This window comes from Juglans microcarpa x Juglans regia, chromosome 4D (assembly GCF_004785595.1).
Source record: "Juglans microcarpa x Juglans regia isolate MS1-56 chromosome 4D, Jm3101_v1.0, whole genome shotgun sequence".
NCBI classification, from domain to species: Eukaryota; Viridiplantae; Streptophyta; class Magnoliopsida; order Fagales; family Juglandaceae; genus Juglans; species Juglans microcarpa x Juglans regia.
The window spans coordinates 3,023,920-3,047,217 of NC_054600.1; the positions used below are offsets into that span (position 1 = coordinate 3,023,920).

The window sequence follows — 23,298 nt, forward strand, 5'->3', positions numbered from 1 at the left end:
AATATACGTGGTTCGGCAAGTTGTCTACGTCCATAGAGCTGCAGAAATCTTGCTAACCAGAGGAGATTACAATCACTAAATTTCAATTCACACTCTCTAGGGTTTTTTGTTCTTTCACACTATATACACTCACTTGACAATTGTTCTATCTCAAAATAGATTGAAAGTCATACAAAACAAGTCAAATATGACATATATATATCAAATGGCACTAGAAACCCTAATCTGGCAAGATCTATGTTCTTCGCTCTAACCGTGTGTCGAGCGCGCATCGGGCGAACAACATTGACTCGAACGAGGGTTAAGCAAACATTAAGGTTTGTGTCTCGCTTGAGCTCACTATCGCGTGGGACTCAAGCAAACTCACAGGTTGAGTTTCGCTTGAGCACATTTTTAGCACATGTCGAGCAACACCTGTTTCTCGATTTTCAGCTCCAAAATCAGTCTCCACATACAACCCAACACTCAGGATCGGTATAAGAACGTAACTATTTTAAGATGGTCTCACTATCCTAAATTATTTATAAATTATTCATTATTTTTTCACTATTATTTCATTACTATTTTACTATTATTTATAAATTATTTTTTTAATATTTACATATATTTTCAAATATTCTTAATATTCAAGTTAAATTCTTTATCCTGGGAATGACAGGGACTGTTAACCTAAACAAGAGTTGCGTTTGGGTAGTGAGGTATTCTAAAGTATTCTGTGAATAGTAGTGAAAAAATAATTAAAAAATAATGATAAAATATTGAATAATAGTTAATAGTAGTAAAAAGTAAGTGAAAAGTAATAATAAAATAATAAAGCGAAATGCTTTGCAACGGTCGGGCTAATAAACGCCTAAGAGCAACCTCCATTCAGTGGTTGCCACGTTAGGAAAAACACAATAAGAGAAATAGGCTTCACCACACAGAAATGGTTCTAAGCACCCACACAGAAATAGGCTTTCAGCTCTCTGCCCCTCTCTTCCATCTCTTTGCACTGCCGCCCAAGACCAAACTTAGTTCCACCGCCATCATCTCAGTCCGACGCCAACCATCTATTGCCTAGCTTGGTTTTTTAGACCACCTGACCCTCACAGATTGAGCACCATCTCACCCACAGGGCCACATGCACCACCGTCGGCCACACGGATTTCACACCACCACCACACCACCCTAGTCAACAACTAATAGTTTTTCATGACTGACATTGGGGACTTTGGTGTTGCTCAGATAATTTTTACCATTCCCAGTACTCAATCAGCATTCTAATGGGTTGAAATATATGTGTTTAATTAAATGTAGATGAGAAGATGAAACTCGATACAAAATGTAATTAGAAGGGAAGGGAATCTGAAACCCAAAATATATAATAGATTTTTGTGTTCTGGAACTAAGGAGCATGATTCTATGGAAGCTATCTAGAGTTGTATTTTCCACTATATGTAATGTGGTCACTTTTGGTCACCATTCATTCAACCAAGCACCTTTTGCAAGCTCTAAAACTTTCAAAAGAGTATGTAACACAATATGTCAATATATAGTACTTTAGTGACTCACAAAAAAAAAACACTGATGCCTGGATGGTAACTCAAAACAGGGGCGAAATTGGATCATTTATAATTTTAATAAATATAAGTCAAATACACAATCCAAAATATTAAGTAGCATCAAATATATAGAATAAGGATAAGAAAAGTACGAACTTAGTATTTTATTGATGTTCGACTCACTACTTAATGGTGAAACTATACCAGATATATCACCATTGATGACAGACAAAAGATGGTTTTAAGATTTTCTATTTAAATGGTGAACCTATACTAGAGAGGGAGTTCTAGGGTTACCTCTGTTCGATAGTGGCTAGTACCAGTCCTTCGTCCTCGGCTTGGAGATAGACGGAGACGAAGTCATGTGAGAGGGGGTGGCATGCGAGAGGTGGGTGTCGTGGGGGGTGCGAGCTCCAGCCGTGCGAAGGGGCAGAGAAGGGGGGTGCAAGAACCTTTGTGTCGAAGGGTTTACATGTTTTTGAAATACACGATAATTAGATGTAGTGCAACCACATGATAATTGTGATGGAAAGTGTAGGTATCAGTTATTTAGTGGTGGGCTTCTCTTAGACTATTAGAAGCCCGACCGTTTTTAAGGTTTTCTCAACAATGAATAGTAGCTTGACACCCAAAATATTCGTTCAGAATGTTTCTTTGTCGTGCTGCCAAATATGAGGTCCATATCGATTCGAGTCCATTCATTCACTGTCACAACTTGTCATTACAGGTTGTGTATTTCTTCGCTTGTGGCACAAAACCAGTCGACATCCCATTGTTGGTTGGCATAAAGAAGTAACACGTCTAGTTTCATAGTCAAATATGTCCTAAGATTGGCTCCGCCCTACACGCATGGTCTGGCCATACCCATCATGCAATGCCTTCTGGTTTACCATAGGGTGTGGGTGTCGGCTAGGTTAAAATAAAAAAAATAAAAAACACACACGCATCTAACCCTGTATAGTGGCCCAAAATATCTGCCCCTCCAATGTCTAATCTCATCAAAAGTCAGTTTTAAGGATGCCTTACAAAAGCGTGTATTTCTTTCTTTGCAATTCAGCCTCCTATTCAAGATTTTTATTCAAATACTTTAATCCATAAAAAAATTATATAAAATAAATCTATAAATTTTATATAATTTTATTTAATACGTTAGATTATAAAAATATTTTTATTATAAAATAAATTTAATATATTATATAAAATCATATCAGTTTCTGAATTTATTTTAATGGAGCTGTAACACTTCTCAAAATATTAAAAAAAATAGATTTTTTTTTTTTTAGTAAGGGTTCATGATCCCTGCACATATATATAATGTTCCAAATATTTTTTTTAACATCCATATATTTTGTGCCAATTTTTCTTGATTTTCCAAAAAAAAAAAATATTTGGGATAGAGACTAGAGAGTACTGATAAATAATTCTTACTAATAAATAATCCAATAGTGAGGATTGTATCCTTCTTCTACACATTGATTCACACGTGTATGAATGAATGCCAGGAAAATTTTTTTTTCTTTATCCGAAACTATCCAATCAAAATTAATAAATAGATTCTCCTTACTTTTCCATCTAATTTTTTATTTTTATTTTTTTTCAACCATGAAGATTTTTTCTTTAAATTACACAGTAAAGAGTGAACCTGGCCAAAGTGCGCAGCTTAGAACATTAGTAGTGACTTTTTCATCTTCATCTTCATCTTTAAATTTAAAAAAAATATCTTTAAATTCATCTATAATGACTTATGCATCTTTAAATTTTTGCATAGCTATAAATAATGTTTCTTTAAATTTAAAGAAGCATTATTTATTCTTCAAATATTATTTTGCTATTTTTTTTTCTTTCTTATTCATTAAAATCAATTTTGTACAATTTATATTAAGATGATTTTGATACATAAATTTGTATTAAGTTGATAATACAAAATGAATGTTAATTGTAAAATATATATAAAAAAATAATTTTAGGAAATAAATAAAAAATAAAAAAATAATAATATTTTATTATTATTAAATTCAAAAATGTATAAATCAATGTAAGAGTTTTTTTTTATATACAAAATCATTCTTCAAAAAAAATAATTTTATATATGAAAGATACATATTACACTGCCAATGCTCTATTACAGCTATCTAAATTCTACCCAAACCCAATTGATTGAGTTTGAGAACACGTGATTGTTTGGACGTCGTTATCCAGTGCACCCACCGCCCCACATGTGATTGTTTGGTCCTTACGTGGCATCCTTTTATTTGCCACTATTACGAAAGTTTGGAGGACTCTTTAGTTTGACTCGTCAGCCATGTACTCTACCTTTGCACCGACCTCCATCATGTTGTCTCACCGCTACAAGTAACACGTGTTCCACGATATCACACGTGTTCCATCATGTCTAACCTTTTTTTTTTTTTTTTTGTTAGATCTGATTTTTTTTTTTTACAGAATTAAACTTATTATTAAATTTAAAATATTAGACCTAATTTATAATAAAATGAATCTTACAATATGACGTATACATCAAATCATATAAGTTTGTATTATAAGATTTATTTGCTGATCAAGTATTTTTATTTATTAAATATTGAATCCTTTATTATGGACAAATCAGCTACTTATATAATTTGTTCAAAAAATATTGAATATTAATGAACTATTATAAGATTGGTATTTCTTTTAAAAAATAAACATAAATTTTGAATAAGAAATCATAAATAAGTTGAATTCATTATTATTAGAGCTCAACTAATCTCATAGGATCTAAGAGTCTAACAGCTTGATGACATATAGTCATGTTCTTCAAATAAAAAAAAAAAAGACATATAAACTATGAAGGTGTGTCAATTAAAAGCAATCTGCATATAATCATAAAATATATAAACGTCACGTAATTATTTGAAAAGTGTAGATTTTATTATTAAAAAATTAATTTTTTTATATATATCTCGTATTTATATAAATTTTTTAAAAAAATTATACAATATTTATATATTTCACAACTATAAATATCATTTTTCTGTAAATTAATTCACCGTAACCTTTCCCATACACGGGAGATAAATATTAGGTACTGCAGAATCTATGACTCTGTAAAATTTGGGCCCACAAAAATATGGGTCGTGAGTAATTAGTGGGTCATCCGGCACTGACAAAGACAAGTTAGTGGTTAGCCATAGATATATTTGGTGGGGATGGGCCCATCTGATCATGACCCTTCCCTCCGCTCCATTATTATACCTAAATTTTACTTCTACTACCCTTTTGTGGTAGTGGGTTTAGGGAGGAGCTGTCTCCGTAAACTTCTATTTCTGCCATTTGAGGGAAAAAAAATAATTATACTTTATATCCTAAAAATTAATATTTGATACTCTCAAATTATTATTTTTTTTTTAAACTAAACTTTACTCTCTAACTCAATTTTGACCCAAAACTTTCTAGTTATTACGCCACCCCCAACAAAAAAAAAAAAAAAAAAACTCAAAAATAAGGACTCTAGATCATATTTTCACCGGAATTGGCTTCCTCCTCATTTCCTTCTTCTTCCATTCACCCACATTCTCTATCAAAATTTCTTTATTTTATTTTATTTTATTTTCTTCAAGGCCAAAAAAGATAGATCTACACATTTTTGACAATTATCGAGAGACACGCACGTCATAGACAAATTCATTCACAAGTTGAAAATCATTCAAAGGAAATTGGTGATTTTACAAAATCAACACCACTCGCGGTTCTCATGCACCGCTCACATCTATGCGTGGTTCTCACATATGTGGATGAAAAGAGACAAATGTGTTACCTTTACCGGCCGTCACAAATTTCAAAGTCTACTGGAGTTGATCCAAACTATAATCCATCATTTTTCACATCTATCTTAATGTTTTTCTTTTTAGTTTTCTTATTGTTAATTAAAATAAAAAAAGAGAGTTCCTCTCTCAGACGTTTGTCTGTAGAGGTTGAATCATCTCTTTTTATGAAGGGTGAGGTTAAGTCTCTATTTAGACAGAGTATGTTGTCTATTAGATGTTTGTTTGTAGAGAGTATCAACAATATTGAAGACCAAACCAATCACAAAATGAAATAGTATACTGGTAGAGCTCCAAGTATATTATTTTAGTTTATAATGTCATGTTTGATATGAAGACATCCTAGAATGTATCCGCTCATAAATGTAATTTTTTCTAAATAATAAATAATGACAGTTTTCCTTAAAAAAAAAAACTCAATTTTGACCCTCAAATTGAAATTAAAAAATATGTGACAGAATACAATCTTAATGGTGAGTATAAAGCATCATTTTTTTTATCACATAATCAATAATTCTATTTGAAAATCTTTACATAACACACCATTCACGTAACATAATTTAATTTAATCAAATAACACGATTAATAAAATCTCTTCAATAAACAATTTGCAGGAGTAGTATATAATATAAATATAATACATAAAAGTCCATTCAAAGAATTATTAGTTATTTCCTATCATTTATCTATTGATTATTTGAATTATCAAAAAATATGAAACTTTCAAAGACCTACGTACTAATATAAAGAATTTGTTTCAAATCATGCAAACTCACAAAACAAATAATTTTCTGTTCTGAATTTATAATTAATTTAATCTATTGTGATTTGCTTCTAAACGTCAGCTTTGCAAGACCTACTTATAAAATAATTATTTCACGCCAACCACTAATTCATTCACTTTAAAATAAATATATATATATATATATATATATATTACTATATTAATGTATCACTTCTGAAATAAATAAATAAAACAAATGGTAATGATTTTTTTACAGGAGATTTTTGGATAACATTAGGTTATTATAGGTATACATTAAAAATACAACATAGCATCGTAATCTCCTCCCTGCCACCTAATTAATTATGTGTCATTTTAATATTATATAAGTGGTGCATTTGTGAATTTATCAATTTTATCTTGTTAGGTCATGCAAAAGGCAATCCATATTATATGTTCTAATCATATATTATATTATGTACTATTTTAGAGGTTTTATGTTTCTTAAGATGCCATACTTATTTAAACAAAACTTCTATGTGCAGTCACTTTTGTGTATTTTTTGTGCACACCACTTATGTGATTGATTGCATCACTTTTTTAATATAAAATAATTGTTTTAGCCGATAATATTAGTGGAGTGCACAATGAATATGCAAAAGTGACTATATGTAGCATAACTCCAAGAATTTTCTACTCATTATCCTCATACACCACACAACACAATTATTATTTGATTTTTTTAATTTTTTTTGGTTTTATTATTTCTAAATTAATTGATTTCTTCTACTCATCATCCATACACCACACATTTAATAAGAGAAAAAAAAATCAAGTGTAATGTGTGGTGTGAGGATAATAAGTATAATTTTTCTACTTACAAATACGTGAGTTTTACTACTTACAAGTCAGCGTGTAATTATTTATTATTGTGAAATTCATTTCAATTATAAAAAAATTAAAAAATTAAAATATTTTTACTTTGATTGAAGTGAAAACTAATATAATATTATATGCATTAATAAACAGACTTATAAATAGGTTATTTTATCATTTGATTTGCATTTGCTTCGGAAAAAAGACTTGAACGGTTTATATCATTAAATTATTTCATGGAAAATTGAAGTAATACGTTGAACATATAAAGTTGAGATAATTGAAAAGCACTCTGAGAAAAAATCTTAGCTCCCAATTATTATAGATGAAATTCATGAATACCGAAAGAAGAATATTTAAAAAAAAAAAAAAAAAACAGACGACACACATTATAATAAAACTTTTCCATTTAATTGAATAACATAATTTCGCAAACTCTTAATCTTGTTTGGATACAGAAACTGTCTTATCTCATCTTATTTTATAATTATAATTTTTTTAAATTTTCACACAAAATATAATAATCAATTTAACTTTTTCACATTTCAAAATAATAATAATATTCTAAAAATATTTTATTCAACTTTTAACTTTAATCTAAAACTATCTCATCTTATTATTTAAACGGGATCTTATTTTGTTTTATTTTATTCATATTTTTGTTTTGTAGTGCCTGTGGCTACAAAGACAGGATGGCATTGAAACCTATATTTAAGTTTATCCTCAATTATGGATATGATAATATATATATATATATATATATATATGTGTGTGTGTATATATATACCGTATAAATTAATTTCTTTCGAAGCTCAGCCCCCACCATAGTTGACCTTGACCATGTAGTTAACAATTGGCGTACACCAAACCAATAAAAAAACTCGTTTTCCAATTTGAATTGGAAGGGAAAAAAAAAAAAAATACACACATGTGAACCCATCTCATTATTTATATATATATATATATAGATAATTAGTATATTGATATACTAATTATGTTATTGGTGTTGAAGTCTATAACATTAATTAATAAAAAAAATAACTCCCACGATATTATGGTATAAATTTAGTGCATTCATTTAAAAAAAATCACATAAAAAACTTAATTTTAAATAATATATTTTATTTTATTTTTAAAATAAGCAGCCACACTCCTTTTAAAAAGTATATATTCATAAATAGAAAAATTCTATGAATAATATTGATTATGACATAATATTTCTTTTATTTAAAGAAAAAAAAATCTATTTGCAGCCTTAAGTGAAAAATTACTAATGCAATTTTATTGATGAATTGAAATAAAAGAGAAAAAAATCATTTTTTTAAAAAAATATTATTATAATTTTTAAAATTTTTGTAACATGATTGTATGAAATTATTAACAGTCCCGTTTAGAGAAAAGCCACGCGAGGATACAATCATACAACCTTTGAACTTCCTTTTTTAACAACAGAAAAACACGCATAGATACAGAGATAGATTACGTACAGTGATTGTTGTTTGTATGCAGAAAAGGGTGTCTTGCTGTGGCCTTGTTTTCCTCTCCTCGGTTAAATTACAACCAGACAAAACACGTTACTAGTACTAATATGGATTGCCATGCTTCTCAATCTTCCTTTCTCATACTCTCAGCTTGGCTCGTCGGAATTCCGTCACATTCCGGCAAGGGAAGCCCATTTCCAGCTGAATGCGTCAGCTTTCGGCTCTCTAGCTAGTTCCACGTTATTCAACCAAGAAGTCTCTGGAAACTCAAGGTCTTGTTCACATATGGATTGGTTTTGTTTTTGAATCTGTTAAAGGTCTGGATTAGGTTCTGGAAAGAAAACAAGGGAAAGTTTCGCCTTTTGTTGTTGTTTTCGCTTGGCTTTTGGCGGATGAGAAGCCTGGCTCTGCTATATGTGTTCTCTGTTTTGCTTTTCTTCTGGGTATTTTTTTGAATGGTGGCAAAATTGGGATGAAATTAAGTTTTCAAAGAATCGTGCGCGAGTTCTGTTTTGTGTGGTCGGTAATGGATGGGAGAATCGACTTAGCCTGTTTTCGTTTTCTTTATCAAATTTCTCTTTCTGGGCTTTGTTTGGTCTCCGAGAAATTGAGGCAGGAAAGAAAGAAAAAGAAAATTCTTCTTTTTGACAATGGTTGTTTTTAAAGAGTAAAAAGGTCATTTCAGTCAAGTACGAAGCTGTCTTGATTGCTGTTTAATGGGGTTTGGGCTCCTAAACTCCTAAACGATAAAACACCTGAAGCTTTAGATATTTTGCTTCTGGGTATTCGCACATTGTCTCAGCATCCAAAAATAGATCCAAATGCGTTTCGGTTGGAAGCTGAGAAAATTAAGAAAAGAAAATATGATGATCGAAATTCGTTCTGCCTTCCATTTATTTTTACTTCTCAAGGACGGAAGCAAAAAAAGAGAAAATATTCCCTTTCATTTACCTTTTTCTTAGCTGCAAAACAAAGAACTACAAAATAGCCTGCAAAGTTGTAGATTTTTTATTCATATTTTAAAGAAATTTTAGCCAGATAGTTTAAGAATTCTACATGCAATGCTGGAATTCCATGTAAGAGTATCGGTATTTTCTGCAACGGCTTTCAGATTCAAAGTTTTTTGTTTGTTTCTGGTAAATAAATTCTGAGGTTCTTAGCTTTCTGAGTCAGATCATAATGTCCTTTAGTCACTGTATGACTCAATTAATATACTTCTGTCTGGTCTCAAGAATGGATGTCGGATAAAAATATAGATAAATATTTCTTCCTTGCGAATATTTAAGCATTTTCGTATCTTTGAACTCATTCTTCCCATGATCCCTATGTCCTTTTATTTTATTAATATAAATTTCCTATGTACAGATTTTTGAGTCTACAAAAAGGAAGAACCAAACCTCATTAGCGGGTAGTGGAAATTGAATTTTGAGGCTGATGGGACATTTATCCTCCATGTTCAATGGGCTGGCAAGGTCGCTTTCTTTCAAAAGAGGGAGGAAGTCTGGGAATTGCAGTGGAAGAGAAGCCGCGGAGGCAATGGCTAAGGAGGCAAAGAAGAATGACTTGATTTTACGCACTTCAGGGTTCATAAATGCTAATGGATCTAACAACTTTGCCTCAGTTTTCTCCAAGAGAGGCAAGAAAGGAGTGAACCAGGATTGCTGCACTGTGTGGGAGGTAAGGAATGATTAGAAAGTTGGAAGATTTGTTTAGTATTTTTTAGCCTAGAGCAGGAAAACTAAACGAAAATGGGGGCTTAAAATTTTTTGTGTCGGATTCAATAATCTAGAAAACATATTGGGTTCAGTTTCACATTTTCATTTCCTTGTGTTGTCAATTTGATGGAACATTCTCGCTTATATTTATTGATAGATGTGAACAATGTTGGTTTTGGTTGTAGGAATTTGGGTGCCAAGAAGACATGATATTCTGTGGGATTTTTGATGGGCATGGCTCATGGGGCCATTTTGTGGCTAAAATGGTCAGAGAATCGATGCCACCATCTTTGCTAAGCAATTGGCAGGAGACACTTGCTGAATCTTCTCTTGACCCAGAATGTGATTTAGAATCTGATAAAAAGCATCATCGGTTCGATATATGGAAGCATTCCTACCTAAAGACTTGCGCTGCTATTGATCAAGAACTTCATGAGCAATATCGTAAAATAGATTCATTCCACAGCGGAACAACTGCACTCACACTTGTTCGGCAGGTACTTTAGATTCGCAATTCTAATTATAGACTCAACATGTGTGAATGATAGTGAATATAATATAGTGCCTCCCTTTTTCATTTGAGAATGAAAAAAATGGTAACTTCTCTTTGTAATCTGTTGTCAGTTCACACATCCCTATTCCTAGGACAAGCAAAATTGACAGCTTCTTTATTCCAGGGTGAACTCATCGTTGTTGCAAATGTTGGCGATTCGCGTGCTGTATTGGCTACCACTTCAGATGATGGAAGCTTGATTCCAGTTCAGCTTACTGTAGACTTCAAGCCCAATTTACCTCGTTAGTCTCAATCCATGTTTATTTACCCGGGGAAAAGAGAAAGGAAAGCGAAATCTAAAGCTATGTTTATTTTGTTTGCAGAAGAGGCTGAGAGGATACGTCAGTGTGAAGGGCGGGTCTTCTGTTTGCAAGATGAGCCAGGGGTGCACAGGGTCTGGCTGCCGGATGAGGAATCACCAGGACTGGCAATGTCTAGAGCCTTTGGGGATTACTGTGTAAAGGATTTTGGACTAATTTCTGTGCCGGAAGTGACACAAAGGAGTATAACCAGCAGGGATCAATTTGTCGTGCTGGCAACTGATGGGGTATGCATTAGACTCTTCCTGTAGATTTGTTCTTTATGCAGAATATGATGTATGCTCATCAGAAAATCTTGAAGAAACTATGATTTTAAAGTTATGATTGTTGCCATACTTTGTTTGGCTAGGGCTCTTTGTTCAGATTTATACATGTGCCTGTATGGAAGAATGAAGGCTGGAAACCTGAGGTTGCTTTTATAAAGAATCAAATTCTCAGTAATTATAATTGGAATGTTTGTGTCATGAAAACCCAAGCGAATGTGTGTCTAGAAGTTCTGTAGGACTTAATTTGCATGATAATGCTAAGACTGCATTAAGATCTTTGACTGCTTTTCTCTATCAGGTATGGGATGTCATCTCCAATCAAGAAGCAGTAGAAATTATATCTTCAACACCAGACAGGACGCAATCAGCCAAGCGTCTTGTTGAGTGTGCCGTGCTCGGATGGAAGCACAAGAGGCGGGGCATTGCTATGGATGACATTTCAGCCATTTGTCTCTTTTTTCACCCTTCTCCTCCATCCCTGCAAGTGCACCCTCTTGCTCTACTGGAATAGTATTGAAAATGTCAAGTTACTTGCTGTGTGTTTTGCAATGTAATCTTGATTTTGAGGTAGTTGATGAGCTAGAATTCTTGTGTGAAGATCAAGATGCTTGCATTTGCTAGTCAAGATATAAATTTATGGGAAAATAATAGAGATTCCCCACGTGTTTCCTCTCCTTTTTTTGGTTTCTAATTTTGAGCTTTAAAGCATAGTCCGAAATTTAGAGCTTAAACTGGGAGGAAGATACATATAGAAAGTGAGCCACGTGGCATTTATATTGCAATTTTTTTTTTTTACATATAAATGTTCAATAAATATTATGAAATTTATTTGACGTGTTTATATTTCTCCCATTTTATCTCTAATTTCAAACGAAAACTTTAGAAACTTGAATGTTTCCCCTTTAAATTTCAAAGAGAAATTAATTGAAATTACAATTTCATTTCTAGAATAAAAAAATAAAAAAACCATAAAACCAACAAAAAAAAGCAAAGGAAATGGACCAATTGGCCATGCAGTGATCTCCCGTAGGCCGTCACCTTGCATGGAGGGGGAAGGGTCTATCCTGTAGAGGTACTCAAACTGGATCAGTGATCGATTTCTAGATTTCGTTCTAAACTTAATTGGTTACTTCCAATTACGTAAATCAATACTTCAAATCTCACTCAAAGGTAGGACATTTTCCATTTTTATAGAAACTTTTCTAGCAGAAACAATGGTATCTCCAATTATAGCCCTTCTGAGATGTAAAATATATCTTTTTACATCGTGCAAGAAGATGGATCCTCCACCCTGTACAAGTAATGATCTCGTGGTAAGATATTGGCAATTTTTTGTGTGTTTTTGAGTATGATGCATGCATTTGCTAGTCAAGATACACAAACTTAATAGGGAAGCATGACTGTATTCCAACTTAGAATTTAAAAAATATATGTTTGTATTGTCTATTCAGGCTCCATTGTAAAGAGGAATATTAAATGGGTTAGGCTATCCTCATGGGAAGCAGCAGCATGTCACAGTACGTACTAGTCTACACTTTCTGCACTATCACCAAAAGGTAGGCTGCATTAGAAAATAATATATATGCTGCTGCTGTTGCTGTTGTCACAGGTTAAAAGCTATTTGCTATTAAATTCAAGTTTGCTTGACTTGAACCCTAAAGGACAAATTGGCTTTAAGAGGTAGTTGCAATTTTGAAAAAGCCTTCCATTTGGTTGAATCTGAAGGGAATATTGGATTTCATGTGAGACAACTTTACATCAGTAATTTAGAAGCATCAGCTTGGAGTGTGGGGTACCCAAGTTTTGAGTAATATGATTCTGGTTGCAACTTGTGCTATATATAATGTGAGTTTTTAAGTGCAACTTGATGATCTATTAGGTTTTGGGTACATTCTCCAGCAGTTTGCAAGAGATCTAGATTTGATTATGCAGAATAGTTTCCTGACAGAAGAAGAGCCAAAAAAATGTTTGAGTGGTTCTGGATTTGGTAGCCAATGGTTTGTTCAAAACTAGATCCGTGAATGAGACTCAGCACCTTGTTTATGTTATATACCCAATGGTCTAGGTTACTTGTAGACAAATAAAAAAAAATTGAGTATTATTTTAAATTCTTTCGTTTTTAACTATAACTAATTAAGCATGCACGTGTAAGGCACGTGCTTAATTCCTCGTTATTGATTAATAATTTTAAATTTGAAAAATTAATCTAAACCTATAGATTAATAATATTAAATTGAAAAAAAATAAAGAGTTTGACCTAAATATGTCAAATCCATAAGCAACAATGTTAAGCGAAGTAAGTTGACGTGCATGCTTTTACATGCATTCAAAATTCAATAATAGTATTTGGATGCTTGCCCCCTGCCTGGGGGGCTAGCACTTTTGCTATCCTAGTACTGTTTGGGATGAGCATTTTGATTTTTCCAGGATACTCACTGAAGTTGCGAGGTTCATGCCTTTCACGTTGCTAGCCTAAGGGAGAGCGTGAGCACTTTTGCGCTCCACGATGCTCGCCGAGTTGGTGAACACTTTGCTTTTATTGGTTCTCGTCTAGAGCAAACACTTTTTCTCACCTTGATGCTTGCATGGTGGGTGAGAACTTCTCTTTTCCTTGTTCTCGTATGTGGACGAGCTCTTTTTCTCTTTTTGGTGCTCGCATGGTGGACAAACACTTTATTTTCTAGGTGCTTACCAAGGGATGAGCACTTTGCTTTCCCACATTGCTTGCCAAGGTGGCGACCTTTATAATACTTAAAACATTGCTCACCTTGGAGTGAGCACTTTTATTTTCCATGAAACTTGTCGAAATTGAGATGTGTTGCTCGATAATCTCAAGTAAGAGGATTGTCCTTGTTTGATGATCCCAAGCAAGCATTTATTTTCTTTCTATGCTTGATTATCTCAAGTAATTTCTTGTGAAGATCGGCCTTGCACAGTAATCCTAAGCATGAGTACATGTTTGACTCCTCCTATAAAGATTATTTAAAATTTGAAGCATAATAAAACAAGTAGTGATATTTTCAAAATACCACAAGAGGCAAGTGCTCAGAATTAAGGGTGCGCAAGGAGTGGTCGGACCCTTGGCTGAGCACCCTAAGCAACTGGTATCAAACAAAATCCACATTCAGGGGAAACCAATTGCAAGACTTCTAGGATACTCTATAAGCCACTAAAATATCTGTCACGACCTCATAATCGTTCAAGCATTCATTTCTCTTCTTTAACATCACTCTTTTCTTTCTTTTGACAAAACATGATGTTACTTTGCGCTCCACGGCCTCTCACTTTTACGCTTGAATATTAGTTTGTGTAATGTTAAAATAAGAGGCAGACAGTCAAAATGAAGTTCATTTCTGACTTCTTCTGACACTTGCGGTAAGAAATTTGAGCGAGAAAGTGAGGACCAAGGAAAAGATGAAACCCCATATACCTAAACTTATCCTTGACGAAGAAATGCAAGAACCATTTATTATAGGCACTTATAATTAAATAAAATGTAAAGTAGAATTTGGCACTTCGAGGGGCCACCGTCCTCCAAATACATAGACACAAAGTGGATGAAATCTGATGTTCTTCATTAATGATCAAGTGCAATATTTATAAACATCATTCAACCCATACTTACTAGACTAAGGAAATAACTAACGACTTAAAATGACTTAACTAACCCACTAACACATAAACCCAACTTCCTAAATGTGGCCCATGACCAAGTCCTATTAAATAAAAAGAAATAGAATAAGAATTTACATGCATAACCCGGGACTAATTACAATTGCCCCTTCCAACGTAGCCCTTAGACATAAGCCCAATCCCTAGAGCTTCTAGAACATAACATACTCTTCCCCTTCAAAGGACCTTGTCCAAAGGGTTAGGGAAGCTCATCACTACCAGACCTTCCATTGAATCAATACTTCAACTCCTGCAGTACGCTCCTTCTTTATCAGCCTTCTTTCGATTATCCTTTCTAGTTTGGGCACTAGGGTTCCTTCAACAGAGACTCAAGGAAGATAGGGAACAACCTAAACATGAGCTCCCAATTTCTTTTTAAGATAAGAAACAAGGAAGACGGGGTGGATGAGGGAATCTTCCTGCAAAGCAAGCCGATAAGCTACCTTCCCAATCTTCTGTGTAATCTGGTATGGTCCATAGTATCATGGCAAGAGCTTGAGATTTTGTCGTGCCATCATTGACATCTGACGATAGGGACGTAAGCGAAGGTAAACCCACTCCCCTTCGCTGAATTCTCGATCTGTCCTTTTCTTATCTGCATACCATTTCATCTTAGCTTAGGCCTCTTGTAGATTCTCTTGGACTAGGGTTGCTATAAACTCTCTACTCTTGAGCTTCTTTTCGACTGCTTGAACTCGAGTAGATCCAGGCTCGAATGACAGCAATCGTGGCGGGGGTTGTCCATAGACAACCTCAAAGGGGGAGATCTTGGTCGAAGTATGTTCTGATGTGTTATATGCATACTTTGCGAGAGGCAACCATCTTACCTAGTCTCGAGGTCGATCTCCCATGAAGCATCTCAAGTACCCCTTCAAACCCTTATTCATGATTTTGGCCTGCCCATCCGTTTGAGGATGGTATGCAGAATTAAAGAATAATTCTGTCCCACAGATTCGAAAGAGCTCCTTCCAAAAATGGCTTGTGAACGTGGGGTCTCTGTCACTAAGGATTGTTTGGGGCATTCCATGCAAATTGAATATGTTGTCCATAAAAACCCTTGCGACTGTCAGTGTTGTATAAGGATGTTTAAGGACATGAAGTAAGCATATTTGCTCAATCTGTCCACAACCACCATTATCATTGTGCGTCCTCCTGAGAGGGGAATCCCTTCAATGAAGCTCATGCTTATGTCAACCCAGTTTCGCGAAGGAATGGGTAAAAGTTGAAGAAATCCCGCTAGGTGAAATGTTTCAACCTTATTGCGATGGCATGTGTCACATTCTTGAACAAAGACTCTAACATCTCTGTGTGAACCAGGCCAAAAAAAGTCTTTTTTAATTCATGAATATGTTTTATACACTCCTATGTGTCCCCCTAATGGACAGATATGGAACTGTTGCGGGATCTGTAGCTGGAATGGCACCAAGGTTCCCAAATGTAGCCTGCCTTTGTAAATGAGTAGTCCATTGCAAACTTGGTAATGAGAATGATCCAGGGCCCCTTGATGGTAGTTGTTGATTAGCTCCTGCAATTGTGGGTCTTGGGAGTAAGTTTTTCTAAGCTCTTCTATCCACTAAGTTTGTAACATACTGACTGCTTGGATTTGCATACTTTGTTTGGTGTTTGGTGGAATTGATTCTGGTGTATGGTTGGTCTGTTGGGTTGTCTAATGGTTGGTGTTTGGGTTGGCTGGGAGACTTTCTGGAGAATGGGTTTGGTTGGGGATGGTTACTCGGGATAGTGCATCTACTACCTTGTTTGTCTTCCTACTTTTGTACTCCACAATAAAATCATAACTCAATAACATAGAAATCCATTTCTGCTGGGCAGGGGTTCCTACACGTTGTTCCAACAAATATTTCAAGGCTTGCTGATTAGTGCAGACCTTGAAATATTGTCCTGCCAAATAGTGTCTTCATTTCCTAACTTTCATAACGACTGCCAACAGTTCTTTTCCATAAGTAGATAGTGTGAGACTTTTACCTTTTAAACATTGACTAAGATATGCAACTAGCTGCCCTTCCTACATTAGTACTGCTCCCAAGCCTTCTCCTGACGCATCACATTCCACCACAAAAACTTTTGTAAAATTCGAGAGCCTTAAGACTGGGGGGTCCATCATGGCCTTCTTAAGTTGATCAAAGGCTGCTTGTGCTTTCTCTATCTAGAGGAAGAACTTCTTCTTAAGTAGTGCTAGAAACATATGAAGAATTCCTGCACAAACTTTCTGTAGTAACCAGTATGTCCTAGAAATTCTCGTAGAGCCTTAAGATTAGTAGGAATGGGCCAATTCTATATGGCTATAATCTTCTGTGGGTCAGCTTTGACTCCTTTGGAAATTAGATGGCCCAAGTATTCCACCTCCTAGCTGCCAAAAGTGCATTTGGAAGCTTTTGCAAATAATTGGTAAGACTGTAAAGTCTCTAGAACAGTATGCAAGTGCTGCAAATGCTCCTCTAGATTTTTGCTATAGATCAAAATATCATTGAAGAAAACCATAACAAATTTCCTTAAGAAAGACCTGAAAACTTCATTCTCAACCATTGAAAAGTTGATGGAGCATTGGTGACCCAAAATGCATCATCAAAAACTCGTAATGATCAGCATGGGTTCTAAAAGTAGTTTTTAGAATATCTTCGGGGTGCATTTTGATTTGGTGATACCCCGAACACAAATCTAGTTTAGAGAAAATTATAGCCCCATAAAGTTCATCAATATTAGGAATAAGATACTTATCTTTTATTGTACCCTTGTTGAGAGCACGATAATCCACACACATGCACCAGCTTCCATTTGCTTTCCTAACAAGCAAAATAGGCGAGGAATTAGGATTTTGGCTGCTTCAAATTATGCCACTTTGCAGCATCTCCGTCAACAATCGTTCAATCTCATCATTCTGGTAATAAGGGTACTTGTAGGGCCTCACACAAATGGTTTTCGAACCCTCCTGTAACCTGATCTAGTGGTCATGACTCCTCGGTGGAGGTAGTCCATTGGGTTCAGCAAAAATGTCCTTAAATTCATCGAGCACCTGCTAAACTACTGGTGTAATGGAGGTTGTAGGTTTTTTGCCAACTTCCTCTATCATCTGAAGCCATATTCCTCGTGTAATACCCTTCTTAAGCTGCTCTATGTGGTCAGAATCCTCTACTGTTCGAGTTGGTAACTGTATCCCTTGTAACTTGACCGCAGAATTTTTAACAAAGAATTACATAGTAAGATCAGTGAAATTCCACAAAATAGACTTGAGACTAGGGCTACAAACGAACAAAGTCGCTCGTGAGTAGTTTGAGCTCAACTCGTATATTCTCGGTTCAAACTCGGTTCATTTGATAAATGAGTTGTTCGCGACCAATAATTCGAATATTAGACGAGCTAAACTCGTATAATCTCGACTCGACTCGGTTTTGGCTCGTGAACAAAATTCGTATAAACTCGACTTGACTAATTTTGGGCTCGTTATAATACTCATAATATTTCTATATATATTCTTACATATATTTTTTTTATTATATATATTTTTATGTGTTATATGTATTATTTTAGATACTTTGTATATGTAATATACTTTGTTACATTATGTATAACAAGGTTACGAAAGAATAATGTTGAGTATAATAATGTATTAAGTTCACAAAACAATTATTGAGTCAAATGTTTATAAAGAGTAAGCAACTTTAATTTGTTTACGACAATTTCTTATCTAATTCCAATTTAATGATTTGGCCATATTTAGTATCATATCATGATAACTGGATATTTTAATATTAAATTAATAACTTTATTATGTATTTTTTTAGAATCATGAGCAATAATTGTATTAGGCATTCTCGTTATAAGTCTAATGTTAGTGCTCTGCCCAATACTTCACTTCCCAATACGTATGACCTAATACAATTATTAAATTGATGCAACAGTTCATATGGCCAAATTATTAATTGATTTGGCCATATGAACTGATATAAATAGCGTTAAGTGATGTCATATGTTGGGAAGTGAAGTCTTGGGCTTTTCTCAACTTAACACTTTTCACAATTTCTTTCTCTTCCTTCCCAAACACAGGACGACGCTTTCCATTCTCAGTTTTTGCTTCAATCTTCTTCTTCATGCGCATTTATGTCCAAGCTCCAAAATTTTATTGAAAAGTTGCAAACACTCCAAACCCTCACTCCATAAGTCTTTGACTCTCTACTCTTCTGGTGTTTATATTCTTCTAAACAATCCAAAATCTTTTTTTTTTTTTTTTTTCATTCTCTTGTCCAAGTCATAGGTTCAATTTTGGAAGCAAATTTTGTTAGATCACCTCATGCTTGGGTAAGAGTCTAACTTGATCGATAAAAAAAAAATTATTTATTTTTCTCTATTTCTCTAATAGATATTTGATTAAATGCAACAGTTTTCATTCTTTAGTTTTGTATTAGTGGCTTATATTCTCTTTAAATTTAATTACTTAATACAGAATGCACCTTTTTGTACAAGTTTTAGGTTATAATATTATAAATCATATGAATATTATAATATTCATATGATTTATATTTGTTGTAAACTTACACGTTCCTATCATCTGCATGATTATAGTTGTGAGTAAGATGCATTAAAAAGTTCACTAGGAGGTTGTTTGTGCGTTAGGGGGCTTGCTGGCATATCTAGCAAATTTTAGTAAATTGTTAGTCATACGTTATTTTAAGCATGATTCATTTTGACTTGTTACTGTGCTTTCTTTTAAACGTGATTTCTTTTAAATGTTACTCATTTTATGTTATTTATGCTTTCTTTTAAATTGTTACTCATCTCTTGTTATTCATGATTTCTTTTAAACATGCTCTTTATTATTGGTTGATTGTATAATATTTTTAGTTTCCTTTTTAATAAAAATGAAGTCTAATATTATCACATTGATAAACAAAATAGAGTATGAAGATGATTGTCTAAAATTCTTTTTATTAGACACGTCTGAAAATGTTACAATTGTTGAATGCTCATCTATAAGTCCACTCATGGAAGACATAGAATCTACACAAGAAGTTGAAACTGCTACAACCTTTATAGAGTGTGATAGTAATGGTGAGAACCTTGAAAATGACGGTATTGGTGGAGAAGAAAATCCAAGTACCCCTAAGGATCCCCAAAAATATGCATACCAAAGAAAGTCTAGGAAGAAAACTTCTACTGTTTGGAAAGATTTTAAAGTAGTGGTTAATAATTGTGTAAAGAAAGCTGAATGCATCTATTGCAGAGACCAATTGTCTATTTCTTCATCAGGTTCTACAACTCAATTCCATAGGCACTTGACAAGTTGTCTTCCACACATAGCTTCTGCAAAGCCAAAGGTTTGAACTATTGACATGAAGGGTCATGAATGTGTGAACACAGTGAAAAACTTCTCGTATGATTTAAAAAAGGTAAGAGAACTTATTTCTCACATGATACTTTATCATGAGTATCAATATCCAATGATGGAACATGTTGTGTTTAATAAATTTATGAGAGCTAATTCTCCTTATTGGCACAAGATAATTCGTATTACAATAAGAAATGATTGTGAATTTACTTGTGAAATTGAGAAAAAAAAAAACCTAAAAACGATATTGAGAAGTGTAAATAAAGTTAGCATAACAACAGACATGTGGACTTCAAGTCAAAAGATTTCATATATGGTTGATTCTAATTGACATTTACAAAAAAATCTTAAACTGTCATATAAAGTTACCTGTCATTTTGTTGATTCTAATTGACATTTACAAAAAAATCTTAAACTTTTGTAATGTGCCACCCCACACAGTGGGATTATTGTTGTTGATGCTCTTCAAAAGTGTTTCACAGACTGGGGAATTGAGAACAAAGTGTCTACAATAACAGTGGACAATGCTAGATATAATGATGTAACTTTAAAGGTTCTCAAAGATGTTTTCACTTTGAAAAAGAAGTTATCTGTCGAGGGGCAACTTTTTCATGTGCATTGTTGTGCACATATAATAAATTTAATGGTCAAAGATGGATTTCACGAAATTGGTAAAATTGTTGACCGTGTTCAAGAAGGGGTGAAATACTTGGTTGTATCAGAAGCTCGTAACAAGTAATTTAGTGATATTGCAAAACAATTGCAATTACCAACAAAAAAACTTATTTTGGATGTTCCTACCTGATGGAATAACACTTACCTAATGCTAGTAGCAACCTTAGAGTTTAAAGAAGTCTTTCCAAGATATGGAGATAGAGATAAAAATTTTCATTATGTTCCAAGCGTTGAAGATTAGATAAAATTGGAAAATGTCTGTCAAATTTTGGGAATTTTTAATGAGGTGACAAACATTATCTCAGGAATTGAGTATCCAATCGTTAACTTATTCCTTCCAGAAGCATGGATAATAAAAGATGTGTTGAACAAGAAGTCTCTTGACCAAAATGATTACATACGGGCAATGATTGTGAAGATGAATATGAAGTTTGAGAAATATTGAGGGGAATGTAACTTGCTTATGGCAGTAGTTGCAGTTTTGGATCCAATGTTCAAAATGATGCTTGTTTGGTTTTGTTTTCCAGTAATTTATTCAGAACCTGAAGTCACTAAAAACATAGAAACTATCTTGAGAATCTTATATGAGTTATATAATGAATATATTGAAGAGTATAATTTAGCTTAAGTGGAGTCAAGTGGACATGAAAATGCTCGAGACATAGGTTCTTCTTATGGTAGTTCCGTCAATGCTATAAGGAAGAATGTAATGAGTGGTAGGTCCATATTTGAATCATTTGTTAGAAGTGTCGATATCATTTGATCGGTGAAATCTGATTTAGATGTTTACTTAGAGGAAGGTGTATATATTTGTAGTGAGGATTTATATTCATATTTCGACGCTTTGGAGTGGTGGAAGGTCAATGATATAAAGTACCACATTTTATCTAATATGGCACTTGATATTTTGTCAATTTCAATTACTACAATGACTTCATAATCTACATTTAGTGTTGGTGGTAGGGTGATTGATCCTTACCGTGCATCAATGTCTGTTGAAACAACAAAAATGTTGTTATGTGGAACTGATTGGGTTCTGGTACTTTATGATTTGAAAAAACCATCAACTGTAAGTAAAATTTTATTTAGTGATTTTTCATTGACAAGTTCTTCATGGTTTGAAAAAACCATCAACTGTAAGTATAATTTTATTTAGCGATTTTTCATTGCCATTTAGATTTTGTCTTGACTTATTGAGAACTTGTCCTAACTATTTTTTTTTTTCATTTTGTAGAAAAAAGAACCAACTTATAAGGAGATTTTGCTGCCCTGACGTGAATTATTGGCAGGTTGTTGGTTTTTGGTATAATCGCAAATATTTAGTATTAAATTGTTATTTTGTTATATCTTTGTATTTGGTTCAAGTGTTATTGCTAATGATGTGATGTTTTTGCATCATAGGTTGATGGAGATTGGCTTTTGGTTGGTTTTTTATTTTGTTGTTAATTCATCTACTATCAGCTGCGAAAGGAAGTATGCTTTAGTTCTATTGATAGGTTGTTTAAGTAAGGGTAAAATTATTTTTTGTGGAAAAAACTTGTTGACTAATTCAAGCTATCCAGTTGGGTAAGGTTGCTCGAAATTTGGAATGTTAGTTGATAAGCTGCTATATATATATATATATATATATATATATATATATATTTTTTTTTTTTAAAGCTTGGAAATATAGGATTGTTTCATTACTTGAATAGCTAACTTACTTGAATTGTAGAAGTATAGGGAATGTTGTAAAACACTATTTTTGTAAAAGTTTAATTGTACATGGGAAAATGCTATGCGCCCCGCTCGTATCTCTCGCTCCCATTTCCCGCTTGACGTGGAATGCCACGTTCTAAGCGTTTAAAAATTAAAAAAAGAGGCCACCTATTTGAGCATTTCAACGAACCCATCAACAAGAGAAACCCACTTCTGAGAAACCATCATGTGCTCGCACCATTTCGTCTTCAACCTTCTGAGAAATCCATGCCGTGCTTGCACCATTTCGGAAGTGAACAGGTATATTTTGGGAGTTTTACCCGATGAACAGGTATATTTTGGAAGTGAAAAAGTGGCTGCACGCTTCTCCCTCCACCTCAGATCCCACCTCCTCTGAACCACCGCCAGCTCCACCACCCCTTTCATGTTCCCCATCAAACCCCCACCGTCCTTTTCCTCCAACGATCTTTCCCTCTCTAGCCTCCGCTTCCTCTTTATCGCCACCTGGCGCCACCCGACCTATCCCAAGACCGTGGATATCGGTGCCTGGGCCTAACAGCTATAGACCCGTCGCCTCTGGACCTACGCCCTCACCTTCAGCTGCGTCGCTGGCTTCATCGTCATCGTCCTCAA

The 23,298-nt window shown here is 34.0% G+C and overlaps 1 protein-coding gene across 1 annotated transcript; it reads left to right on the top strand.

The window, feature by feature from the left end:
• The first annotated feature begins 8,362 nt into the window (after window positions 1-8,362).
• Window positions 8,363-11,936, top strand: LOC121260859 (probable protein phosphatase 2C 34). Its single transcript, XM_041162909.1, has 6 exons — window positions 8,363-8,697; window positions 9,791-10,102; window positions 10,326-10,637; window positions 10,818-10,935; window positions 11,017-11,240; window positions 11,578-11,936. The coding sequence occupies exons 2-6, from the start codon at window positions 9,860-9,862 to the stop codon at window positions 11,788-11,790; spliced, it is 1,110 nt and encodes a 369-aa protein (XP_041018843.1). The 5' UTR covers window positions 8,363-8,697; window positions 9,791-9,859; the 3' UTR covers window positions 11,791-11,936.
• The last annotated feature ends 11,362 nt before the right edge of the window (window positions 11,937-23,298 follow it).

Bases quoted from the DNA above. Each gene is read 5' to 3' on its own strand.
- LOC121260859 (XM_041162909.1), top strand. From the start codon at position 9,860: ATGGGACATTTATCCTCCATGTTCAATGGGCTGGCAAGGTCGCTTTCT. The intron at 10,936-11,016 runs GTTAGTCTCAAT...TTTTGTTTGCAG, and splicing joins CTTCAAGCCCAATTTACCTC to AAGAGGCTGAGAGGATACGT. The intron at 11,241-11,577 runs GTATGCATTAGA...TTTCTCTATCAG, and splicing joins TCGTGCTGGCAACTGATGGG to GTATGGGATGTCATCTCCAA.